General features: G+C 43.8%; 3 protein-coding genes across 3 annotated transcripts; all 3 read left to right on the top strand.

Moving 5' to 3' along the window:
- The first annotated feature begins 1,303 nt into the window (after positions 1-1,303).
- Positions 1,304-3,613, top strand: BDB00DRAFT_551519 (uncharacterized protein). Its single transcript, XM_053117822.1, has 2 exons — positions 1,304-1,460; positions 1,542-3,613. The coding sequence occupies exon 2, from the start codon at positions 1,545-1,547 to the stop codon at positions 3,228-3,230; it is 1,686 nt and encodes a 561-aa protein (XP_052976756.1). The 5' UTR covers positions 1,304-1,460; positions 1,542-1,544; the 3' UTR covers positions 3,231-3,613.
- A 1,569-nt stretch (positions 3,614-5,182) lies between these two features.
- Positions 5,183-10,168, top strand: BDB00DRAFT_837407 (uncharacterized protein). The gene is made up of 13 exons (XM_053124550.1): positions 5,183-5,737; positions 5,914-5,940; positions 6,033-6,867; positions 6,961-7,043; positions 7,165-7,342; positions 7,461-7,528; positions 7,592-7,650; positions 7,726-7,838; positions 7,948-8,234; positions 8,308-8,552; positions 8,632-9,092; positions 9,176-9,191; positions 9,248-10,168. The coding sequence occupies exons 1-13, from the start codon at positions 5,303-5,305 to the stop codon at positions 10,038-10,040; spliced, it is 3,600 nt and encodes a 1,199-aa protein (XP_052976755.1). The 5' UTR covers positions 5,183-5,302; the 3' UTR covers positions 10,041-10,168.
- Positions 10,169-12,830, top strand: BDB00DRAFT_837393 (uncharacterized protein). The gene is made up of 9 exons (XM_053124549.1): positions 10,169-10,322; positions 10,405-10,497; positions 10,595-10,608; positions 10,703-10,864; positions 10,954-11,148; positions 11,242-11,477; positions 11,567-11,756; positions 11,828-12,401; positions 12,477-12,830. Exons 1-9 carry the CDS (start codon positions 10,313-10,315, stop codon positions 12,704-12,706), a joined length of 1,704 nt encoding a protein of 567 aa, XP_052976754.1. The 5' UTR covers positions 10,169-10,312; the 3' UTR covers positions 12,707-12,830.
- The last annotated feature ends 80 nt before the right edge of the window (positions 12,831-12,910 follow it).

The raw sequence follows: 12,910 nt of genomic DNA, 5'->3' as shown, positions 1-12,910 counted from the left end.
GGTAGCTAAGAAGATATGTCTCTCCAAGACTGCACATATCTCAGTGGAGTCGCTGACACACATGCTTTACAAAACCGGCCACTCATGAAGCATCTGCTCACATTACAAAAAAAGGTACTTGTAGTGCCAAAAAATTGTAGCGCAATGCCATGTTTTCCGACCGTCCGTAATATGATACAGCAAGAGTTAACCTGCAGTGACTACTGCGACGATGACTCCGATATGATACTCTTGATCCAGACTTTTGTGAGAAAATACGTATGTATGGACAATACAGTTACGAAAGAGGAGTTCCATACAAAGCTAGCGAACTGACTGGTCCTGACCTACCACAAGGATTCTCCCATGCGCTACCCAAACAGAGCTTTTTCGCCTACGTGGCTTGTTTGTACTTGCTACCGGCGATAACCTGCACACTTTGTGCAAAAAATGGCAGTCTTCAATTTTGTATCCCGTGGCAACGGCTTGTGCTGAAAATAAGTGGCAATATCTGGATACTGAAGCTGATGTATAGACCTATAAGCCTGAGTAGTCATCCTTGAAAAGCATTGTGTAAGACGTTATTGTACTGATTAGCAATTCAACAACCTGGCCAGCTCTGTTCCGCATCCTCAAGAAGATTGACCGCTTAAGCCACCCTGTTGGCAGCTGTAACGATGACGACGACGAGCCAGCTCCAGAAGAAGCCCTGCGCTACCACCATGACCCGAACAATAACACCATTAAAACCAACTCTTCTACCTTCCAACCATACTTTACCCTGCTTTACACTCATATTATTCTTCGCCACCAACACTTATAGTATTATTCTACGCTAGCATAGCTTTTTCCCCTACGGGGGTTCTTTTTTAGTTGTTCTCCATCATAGCCACCGGTCCATCTAGTCTTTCATTAATGGACAAAGATATGACAACCCAACAATCCGCGTCTGTAGCTATATTATTTGATTGAGGGATTTATTTATAGTTGTAATCGCTTATAGTAGTGTAGTAATTTATATGCATGCTTACGTTTCACGGCATATGTCGCCTTAATTTACCAAAATGTTTATGCTGTATAGGACGCCATGTTGATCAAGATAAAAAAAGAAGCCCCTTGATGCAAATGCCTATCACCGGAAACCGAACTGTGGTTCTTGGCAATATTATTCGCACCCCTTCCTGATAAACACTAGGCGTCATCTTTGCGCTCAGCCGTTATTTAAGCTTTCGTGTCCATTATAGAAGTTACACAGAAGCATCAGAGCTACACTATAGAAACTCTAAAACAGAACAGCCTTTCTGTTTGGTTTCTTTTTTTTTTTTGCTTTTCTTTCAATATTGATATCATACATTCACAAGTCTCTACCTACTTTATAGAACGTAATCTTTCCCAGTATCTCAACTGCTCTATCTTCCTCCCTGTCTTTACACATAACACTCGATCTTTCAACGTATTCGTCTGTTATCGCCACAGTTGCAGTAAGTGCTAAAGCACAGCGTACGGTAGAGGTGAAGATGTTCTCAACGAAGCAGCTAAAATAAAGAGTCTCTATTGTATAGGGAATGTACATCACATACAACGCTAGACAATGGAGGGAAAGAATGTACTACAAAAGTGACGACAGCGTGAACATTACGTATCCTAAAGTCGGACTTACTGGTCCCCATGATTCCCCACCGCAGCGATTCCATCAGCTACCGAAATCAACGTTTATCCCTACTTGGCTCGTTCGCATATCCGATATGACGGTGGTTCCGGGGTCGACCGCAAGTGAAGGATACTGTGCGCTGTCATATTCGTGGAATCAATCTGGAGACACGATCATTGACAAAAACACGGGAAAGGCAAAGCGCGTTGACGAAGGGAAGCACAGAATCATCTTTCCGGCCAAGACGGTACGAAAAAAGCCACGCGGACGGAAGCGCATCGGTCGCAAGGTTAAATTTGTCAAGTTCGAGGGCATCCTCCAACAAATGTGCAATGACTTTGGAATTAAATACCTCTGGTTTGACCAAATGTGTATCAACCAAGACGATCCCCAGGCAAAGCACCAGGAAATACATCTGATGCATAATATATACAGCAACGCCTATTGCACTGTAGTATTGCTTCCAGAAATTCGTACTCTAGTATCCCGTATGCCAGGCACAAGAACTTTTCGTATAGCAGGTTTTAGCGAACGGTCCCCCGAGCCAGAGTGGTTGCAACGTTTATGGACCTTTGAAGAGGCACTTCAGTCGCGGAAGATGTTATTTGTTGGTCGAGACGTACATTCTTGGTCGGATGTACAGCGTACGAATGTGTGTGGACCGTTGTACCACCTATGTATGCAACCACTACACTCTGATGCAAGTTGGTGGAATGCTTGTAACACCCTACACCACGCGCATAACCGTAAGACCACCAAAGATCATGACCGAGTATTCGCACTTGGAATCATGTTTCCGGATATTCTTAAGGGTATAACCGTCGATTATAAGCTGCCTTTGTCCGACTTATTGGTCCAATTTTATGCCCTTCTGGCGAAGAGCGATCTAAGCGTCTTGTGCTTCGGAGAAGCAAGGTCCGAAAAGAATCCGATGCAGAAGTACAATTTACCATCATGGACTGGTGCTAGCGGAACACATTTACAGGGCCGTTTCTTCGATACCGAAAATAGCGTAGCCGTTGTTGACATTGACGGACAATACATGCACGTAACTTGTACGAGTGTGATTAGCAAGATGCTAGCAGACACAGGGGAGGATCCACGTTCGTGGACGTACGACGATTTACCACCTATCCCTGGTCACCTTGCTGAGGAGGAGTTCGTTATAGGCAACCTTGTAATATATGTTCAGCTACCTGGACACAAAAAGAGGAAAGTAGTAAATCTTTCTCGTTTGGTTTCTTTCGAGTTTGAACGTCGATCCTTTGCCATCACCCCAGAGCTCCAGCTTTTGGCGCTTTTGATACCGCTTAAAAAGGAAAATTTGTTCTGGTGGACCGGTAGCCTACTCTTCACGAAGGAAGTGGCATCAATTTCATTCAGTCTCACGGAAGATGAAAGTGACCAAGGTACTGCTGGAGATGAGGGAGGATATGCGATACTTTCCGGGATCCAATTCCATTCTTGGCACGATCGTCGTTTTCCAGTCATACAAAAGGAAGGACAGCATTACAAGGCAATCGGCACATGTAGAATAAAAAACTCTGAGTACTTTTTCGCTGATTATACTGCAACCCCTGAGACTTTTGTAATTAAATAAACGGTATAGCATTTCCTTTGTATAGCCATGTCTTGGGCTCGCCGTCGTCCCTTGAATTGATGGTAGAACCATCAGTGCTATACACTTAGTACCACGCATTATTATATATTTGGAAAATCCTGCTCAATTGGTTTTTCACCATATGTCTTTCCACTGCACTTTTATCATCATTGCAAAGTATTATATGATAATAGGAGGTAACGGAATCTCCTGTAATTCGTAATATGGGATCATATGAACGGATGAAATATAAGGTGATTGCATCCGCTTTCCAGCTGTCAAAAAAGATGAGGAGTACTACAAAGCGACCGGTACATGTGAAATAAAATATTTTAACTACTTTTTTCGATGACTATACTGCATCGCCTTTAACAACTGTAACCTATCATTTTCTCTCACACAGCGTTAGTTATAGTTTACTGTTGCTTCTCAGACTTGTGCCGGAAATAACAGTGTTATGTACACCGTGAGCTATTTGCATCCGTGTAAAGGCTGGCTCCTACAGTAATCTCTTCTGTATTAAGCACTACATTCTGTTTATTGATGCTACGCAGATTATTTCAAACGATCTTACTGCTGTTTAAAACTTTCATGCTATGTTTGAAAATTGATCTTTGATAAGAAGCTTGCAAGGTTGATGGGCATGTACGATGTATATACTGTAGCGCTCACTGGCTGCGATGATCACACATGATAACAGCTTTCATGGCTATATCATGCTCGCCATTGGTAAGAGAAGAAAAGAGCGATTTTCGGCTCGTGGTGGACGATGTCCCGTCGTTTCTTCCTGTTGAAACAAAGTCAGGCCGGTCGTGGAAGTCTTTCAATTATTGCAGCGAGCTAAAAATGATGTGATTTCTTTCCTTGAACATAGATAAGATGGATACACAGCATTATATGATAATTTTTCTGTATAATTAGGCATAAATATAACACAGCTGCATCACGTGACTACTGATCCAGACAGTATCGTCGGATAAGAACAATACTTATTGCGTTTGTTGTATAACCTAAATTACCGCCATTAAAGGGCTTAGCAACCCCACTTGGCAACCAGAAAAATGCTAAGCAACAGCAGCAAAGAAAGATCAAGAGGACAGCAGTGGCGAAGGGCTCTCCTTTTTCTTTTTTGCAGCTCGATTTTTTAGCCACACCCAAAGAACGAGACTTTGCTCGATTTAGAAGTGTGCCATGCCCGTTTAAAGCCGAGCCCTGTTACTGTATTCACCCCACAGTCAGGCACCCATATCAAAAGCACACAGGTGCACTGCGCCCTTCTTTATCTTTTTTTTTTGTGGGCCAGTGTCAAAAAAGAGGCGCTTTACTTTTTTAACACCGTTTTTCCGTCTCTTCCTTTTTCGTTATTGTCTTTTCTTCTTTCCCAAACTTTTTTGTTACTTTCCCAACAGCAACAGCAACAGTTAACCAAGTTTCAATCTTAATCCTTCTTTCTATTCTGAATGCCAAACCCCATTTCAGAAGGAGCGGCGTTATACCTTTCACAACGCCATGACGGCGGCAATGGACGTCGAAGCGACGCGTCGACTTCTCATCGTGGTGTTGGCGAATCACGCTTTTCTCTTCGCGATAGTGGACTGGGCCACTCATTCGACCCACGCAGCCATTTGAAAAACGTGTTAAACCGACTTTCGGTCGGTACAGCAGATCATGGAAGCAGTAGCACGGCAGCCGATAATAGCTCAGGGGACGATACTGACGATGATACGTTTCATTTGTTACCTGGTCGACGCCATCATAGACGTAAACATCATCATCATCATATTAGTTGGCCATATCGACGTTCAGAACAGCGACAGACTGTGGGAGAAATAGCATCGGAAACAGCGGCAGTAGCAACAACAGGTGCTGCTGGTACAGATGCTGCTGCTCCTAGTACTTCTGCCGATGGAGATGAATCTCAGCAGCAGCAACAGGAGCAGCAACAGCAACCATCGATTGCATATTTGGGTGCTGACGAGGACGAGGATCGGTTGCCTTATGTCGACGATCTGAAACGCACGGAGACTACAGATGAAGGCGATAACTTCTTTGCTCACCCGTTTCGACAAGATATGGAAGACGAAGAGGAACAGCAGCCACGGCCCATACAAGCGCCCTACGTTGCACCCAAAACTCGACTGACGCGAGTTGCGAAATGGGAGCCAGCAGAATCTTCCACTGAAGGCGCCTGCAGTGACAGTCAGCAACAAGAAGAGGATTCGACACTTGCTGCTGCAGCACCTGTCCCAGCTCTAGCCGGTGAAGCGGCAGTTGAAGAGACGGAACCAACAACGCCATCGTCACCCAGCAAGGTCGGAGGAGCGCGTGACCAGTGGGGAAAAACAGTCGATAAGATCAAAATGATTGCCAATATCCAAACAGTTCCCGAACAAGGTCGGGATGTGGACATGTCGCCATCCTTGAAAACATCGTTGGCGCCCTTTTATCCGCCTGTATTTGAGCCTTCATTTATTGCCTTGTCACGAGATGAATACGGTAGAAAATTGGTACGTCTTTTTTTCACAAAAAAAAAAAAAGGTGGGGGTGGGTCGTGCTGTAGTGTGTGTGTGTGTGTGTATGCGGGCGTGTATGTAAAAATTTGTCAAGTTAGACTGTTGCGCGCGATGCGGGGAGAGAGACGCTTTGCATTCTGCATTTTCTTTACTAACTATCTAGGGCTTAGCCACCCATAATACTCCCAATGATCTCGGTAAGTGATCTCTCTTCAACAATTCAATTTGCTGTAGACACCACAATTGTAAGAAAAAGAGAGAAAGAGACTAACGCCAACGATGATGTCAGGTTGCCGTGACAGACTCTGAATACATGACCAGGGGCAGCCAATGGGTCTTTCGGACCGAGCTGCAATACGGCGACATCAAATGGGTGATCCGGCGCACGATAGCTGACTTTGTTACGCTGCATTACACTTTGAAATTGAAATCCAGTCTGTCAGACTATGTGCCTGCTCCGCCGCAGTTTCCGGACCAGCTACGCAGCTTGATCAGCTCAGCCAGAACAACCATTGGTTTGGATCGCAAAGACGACGAGAATGCAGACTTCAATGAAGGCAACGAGACAGAGGGCGAAAAAAAGGAGATCGCATTGACCCGACGTGTGGCTCTAACGATCTATCTGCGTGCCCTGCTCTCCAAAGCACACATGTTGGTCAGTTATGACATTTGTGAATTCTTTGAAGTGTCGGCCGTGTCGATTTTCCAGGACATGGGGTGGAAGGGAAAAGAAGGCTTTTTGGAGAATCGTGTCCGCAACTCGAACCCAAACATGTGTCATTTCTGGCAAACGCACAGGTGGAACAAGGAGTGGGTCTTGCTGCGCGACTCGTACATTGCCTTTTGTGATGATATTGCCGCGCCCGGACCATCGGATGTCCTGTTGTTAGATAACACGTTCCAAGTGCGCGTCACTCAGCCGAGTTATATCGGCAGCTACCACATGACGCTGTCAACGTTATATCGAGAGATCGAAATCAAGGGTAGCCGGCGTGAGGTGGATGAATGGATGGACAGTATTGAACGTGTCAAGAAGGATAGTCCGTGGGTCAAGAACCATCGGTTCAGTTCGTTCGCGCCCGTCAGACATAAAGCCAAGGTCAAGTGGTTCGTTGATGGCGAAAGTAAGTCGTGCAACCTATTCTAAGAGTTTACCATGTTTGTCCCTAGCAAAACTGATGTTTTTCTTTGCTGGATGATGTGTGTATTATAATTAGACCATATGAACGCCGTAGCAGAAGCCATTTTATCCGCCAAATCGGAAATCTATATTGCCGATTGGTGGTTGACGCCCGAATTGGTATGTGATACTCTAACTCTAATAACTCAAACCAGAGGGCAAAGCTCTTGGCACCGTCATTCTGATGAAGAGGTGGAACTTATCATTATCACACTAAATGTATGTTTATCTTTCATAATAGTATTTGCGACGTCCACCAGAAAAGAACCAAGAATTCCGTATCGATCGATTACTCCAACGCAAAGCCAAAGAAGGCGTTATGGTGTATATCATCGTTTACAAGGAAATGTCGTTGGCGCTTACAATTGACTCAGCACATACCAAGAAATGGCTGCAAGGATTACATCCGAACATCATCGGTAGGGTTTATTTGCGAGGGGCTGGCTTGATCTTGTTCATTTTTGTGGGAAAGAAAAAACAGGACAGAAAAATTTTAACTTGCATGATATGCATTGTCATGCACGTTACGTATTTTAGTTCAACGACATCCCGACCGACGAGCGTTTGATAACAACAGTTCCATTTTTTTCTGGTCTCACCATGAGGCACGTAGCATAAGCCATCTCAAACGTAGTCTTCTAGTAGCTAACATCTATAATTTGATGTAGAAACTCGTTGTGGTAGACAATAGACTGGCATTCATTGGAGGTATTGATTTATGCTTTGGGTAAGTTTTCTTTCTATATGCTTTCGTGTTGTTGTTACTATAGAATAGCAAAAAACTAAAAACAAAAAACAACAGCCGCTTTGATACACACGCACACCGGAATGCCGATTACCCGGCCAAAGGTCACCAATACAAGATGTTCCCTGGCCAGGATTATTCCAGTCCTCGCGTCAAAGACTTTTCTGATGGTACCTATACACAGTATTAACGAAACAAACATGTGATGTAGTAGCTTGAAAATGAACGGGCAAATTATTCTATATACTAAAACTATTCGTTTCTGTATAAAATTGGTAGTGGCTAATCATGACACATCACTGGTGGATCGAGAAGAAATTCCACGTATGCCATGGCATGACATGTCGTGTGCTGTCGTGGGTCCCATCGCTCGTGATGCTGCACGATTATTTATCCAACGATGGAACTATCTCAAAACTAGCAAGAGTGGCCATCGTAATATCGTACCGTTCTTGATGCCCAAAGGTGAATATGTGGCACTTCGTGACGAAAGTAATTTCGAAGGAACGTGCCGTGTCCAGTTATTGAGAAGTTGTTCGAGTTGGAGTTCTGGTATCGAGCGAGAGGTACATATCTCATATATTACAATGGTTAATGTCCAATTTAAAAACTAATCCCTAATTACTGTAATGTGTCTAGCACTCGATTTATAACGCATACTTGGAATCCATTATTCAAGCGAAATACTTCATTTATATCGAGAACCAATTCTTTATCAGTGCTACTGGAGAAGATAAGATTGTTCGCAACAAGATCGGCCAGGCGCTGGTGGATCGCATCAAGCGAGCGCACTATAATAATGAAAAGTTCAAAGTATTCATTTTGATTCCATTGATTCCTGCCTTTGAAGGTGATTTAACAACTGGTGATTCCCTTGGTGCTCGGTAAGTTTAAAGAGTGAAAAAGAGAGCGTCGTTATATAGTAATTATTCCACCTCATCTAATTGGGCATATGCTTTCAAGTGGTGTCATGCATTTCCAATATATATCCATGAGCCGTGGCGGTAACTCTATCTGCGAAAAGTTACGGGAAGAAGGCATTGATCCAGGACAATACATTGGCTGGTACAGTCTTCGTAATTGGGATAAGATTGTTCCACGTATTCCCAGAATGAAGCGACGACAAAAGAAGCGACGAAATGGAAACATGTCTCCTGCGGCTCCTCCGGCTGAGGAAGGCGCACCAGGTGAAGGAGGAGAACAAAACGATCATCTCAAGGTGAGTAGTGGCCATCAAGAAGATCTGGCATCCCTGTCATCGAAATCCTCTGCTGGCGGAACTAGTGATGTGTCAGCAGGCGAGGAAGAAGAAGAGCAGCAGCTTGAAGAAGAGCAAGATGGTCGCGATCATTATGTCAGTGAGCTTGTCTATATTCACGACAAGCTCATGATCGTTGATGATCGTATTGTTTTGATTGGATCTGGTAAGGTTTCTGGGCTGTTTGAAGGTCATGTGAGCATGCACACGAATCTAACCACATTGCATTTATTTCATCGTGATAATCAGCAAACATTAACGATCGGTAAGTGACACGTTTGTGGCGCCGTTCGAGCCCAGAGACTAACTTTGCTATTATAGATCGTTGTTGGGCAACCGCGACTCTGAAATGGCCGTCTACATTGAAGATACCGAAATGATACCCTCATACATGGACGGCAAAGAATACCAGGCCGCCAAGTTTGCGCATACGCTTCGCATGCAGCTGTGGAAAGAGCATTTGGGCCTTTTGGATTTCCATGACTGGGACGTTCTGATGGATCAAGATGACGATGATGCTTTACAGACATGTGCGACTGAAGGTATTGGCTACGACACTGTCGCAGCTGGCACGGGTCAAGGAGTCGCTGTCGAAGAAGGTCTCACTGCTACAGCCAACGGTGATGATGGCGTCAACAACAATATCAAACTTGAGAACGAATACATTCGTGATTGTGAACGAGACGAGGTAGCACGTATCATTGACCGAGTGTCGCGTACACGCAGTATTTTCGACAAGTACCGTCATCACATGAAACATGATCATGATCAAGAACATTTGAAAGAAGCACAGGCGTTGGATCCATTGGCGGACAGATGTTACTATAACATTTGGCGCAAGACAGCCAATGCCAATACTCTAGTTTATCGCGACGTGTTCCGATGTGTGCCGGATGATACGGTCCGCAATTTTGATGAGCATCGCAAGTTTGTGCCGGATGCTAACCAGGTAGCCTATGGCCATGTGGCAGATCCGGAACGAACGGCAGAAGATATCCAACAAACATTGGATGGTGTACGTGGTCATTTGGTCGAGTTCCCAGTGGACTATCTAAAGGATGAAACGTTATTGAATACCTTTGAATCCATGGCTCCCATGATTATCTTTACTTAAATTATGTCTTCACCCCACTACAAAGCACACTCGCACCACAACCATATCCCAATTCACGACATCTTTCTCTATTTTCTCCATTTGTTACATTTCTTAAATATTATATATACCAACTTATCATATATCACGTTTTTTTGTGACCTCTCATTATTCATGGAAGCTGGGTTGATTGGCTATAAGCGTTATTCATCACCTCTATTGGGCTCGCTTAAATCTACTTGGCGTTGTTTTCTTTTTCCCGGTTAGAAGGGGGCGGACAACTCTTATTTTCCATGCAAAGCCGTGAGTTTGTGTCTTTTATTTTCGACAAAAATACCCAAGTCCCTAATTTCGTACTCATGTGTTGCTGTTTTCTCATCATAAGCTTCTACGCCTCATCTTCAACGACGACTCACATATCGTGTAGCAGGTGAGCCTGTTGCTCGAAAGTACCCAGTTACTGTCGCCATTGATTTTGGTAGGGTTATTGCTTTGTCTTGGCTTTCCATACTCTTGACAAGAATGTAGCTCATGAACCTGAACAATTTGGCTCTTTTCTTTTCTCTTAAAATCAGGAACGACATTCTCGGTAAAGAGATTTTTTTCTTCTTTTGCTCTCACAATTGTTTCCAAGTACGTGTGGAGTCTAGTTACTTGAATGTATCTATTCTTGGGTAACTTAGGGCTGCAGTTACAAGTTTGAAGACGACGATGAGATATACGACGTAGTAAAGTGGCCGAAACATTTTGGATTTTATGCCAAAGTTCCCAGCTTGTTATACTATAAAGGTCGAGCCAACCGATTAGTGGATTGGGGTGATGGTGCGCGAAGACTAGCGCTTCAGGTATCTAATGCATATAGACTTGAAACCACGACACACTTTTCATACATATAAGAAAAGGAAGAGAAAGTTGAAATTGTATATATGATTAGCCAGGGCAGGATGGAACTTTGATCCGCCAATTCAAATTATGGCTCGCCAAGAATACAACGCCGCCGCCACCTTTATTGGATGGTCAAGAGCCAGTGGTTGCCATTTCGGATTTTTTGCGGTTGTTTCATGAATCAGTTTTGGAGCAAATGATGCGAACGGGTGCTGGTCGATACTCGGTTGATCAATTTGGTTATGTAAGTCCATTTCTTTTAAAAAAAGTGGCTGGCGCATGTATGAAGAAAAGAGAGGCTTTACTAATTACATATGGTAATTTTATCTAAAAAAAGTGCTTGACAGTTCCAGCGATATGGGACGATACAGCCAAAGCAACCATGCGTGAGGCCATGGTCCAAGCAGGAATCATCCGAGCAGACGATCCACCAGAACGACTTGTATTAGTCGGTGAACCTGAAGCGGCTGCCATGTATATTGAAAAACAGTGCGAGAGCTGGAATGATATGCAGGATCAAGATACCTTTATGATTGTGGATGCCGGTGGCGGCACTGTGGATATTATCATATAGTAAGCTATTGATCCTCTTTTTGAAACGTTATAATTGACGAGTACAATTGTAAGAAGCGCAATGCTAATTATTGTTATTTTCTTCTTAGCCAAATCGACAAGTCTGGAGAAACACGGTCATTGAAAGAAATTACTCGAGGATCTGGTGGTACATGTGGCAGTGCGTATATTGACAACAATATGCGCCAATGGTTGTTGGATCGATTGGGCAGCTACGCGGAGCATGTGTCCACATGCACATTGGAAAATATAATGGAATCCTTTGTCGAAAAAATCAAGGTACGTATGAGTTTCTATGCTCTTGTCCGATAAATTCTACTTATCAACAGTAAAATACTCTATTTTCGTAGCCGTATTTTTGCGGTGAAGGCGACCAGTACCTCACCGTACCTGCAACCATGATGCAGTTGCGCCAACACATTGACGATCTGATCGACGAAGACGGCAACATCCTCCTTTCTGCAGCCGAACTCGACTCGAAAATCTATGTGCCTGTGTTTGATCAAGTCATTTCATTGATCCAGGAGCAACTCGATCAGGCACCGCAAGTCAACTCACTGTACCTTGTCGGTGGTTTCGGATGTTCCGAATATCTTTACACGACCGTCAAGCAACGTTTTGAACCCCGGATACCCACCGTTGCCATGGCACCGAGAGGAGATGTGGCTGTAGCGCGTGGCGCCATATATCATATCAGCCAACCTGCATTCATTGCTACAAAGATATTGAGAAACACGTATGGATTGATGACACGCATGGCATTTCAGGAAGGTTTGGACCCAGAGTCGAGTGCAGTTATTACGAGTGATGGGATTAAACGCTGTTCGACTCGTTTCGATATCATGGCGTTCAAGGGTCAGTCGATCCATGTAAATCAAAAAATAAGCAGACATTTTTGGGTCAAGTATCCAAGAAACACTGAAGGTACGTGTTGTGCTTGAGTTTGGGAGAGAAAAGAGCTCCCAATTACTAAAAAGCTATCACTGTTTTTTACTTTAGCGGATCTATATGTATATGATGGTGATGCGCCTATTCCTCGTCAAGTAACAGATCCAGGTGTACGCAAAATGGCTGATTTCCCTATCAGGATGCCACCCTTGGAGGGATATTCAGTGGGTGATCCGGTCGATATCAAAATAGACTTTATGTTTGGGTTGGCCGAGTTAAAGGTCCATGTATTTATCGTTGGAAGGCAAATAGAATTTGTTACTGCGTTTGAGAACGAGTGATAAACAGTACATGATTATCAAGTTTGGTGATGAGGACAACAACAACAACAGCGTATGCTATTTTGTTTTCCATTAAATGGTATATTGCAATTGCATTAAACATTCGCTTTTATGCTCAGGCGGAAAGTGTGTGGTATATATGAAATGGCTTACGTTCAATTTTCCGTTTCATACATGTTATGGTGATGTCTTGTCACGTGTCAT

This window comes from Zychaea mexicana (genome assembly GCF_025766255.1).
Source record: "Zychaea mexicana strain RSA 1403 chromosome Unknown BDB00scaffold_70, whole genome shotgun sequence".
Lineage (NCBI taxonomy): Eukaryota > Fungi > Mucoromycota > Mucoromycetes > Mucorales > Lichtheimiaceae > Zychaea > Zychaea mexicana.
The sequence above is the reverse complement of the archived record's forward strand: the minus strand, read 5'-3'. Positions and strand labels throughout refer to the sequence as shown.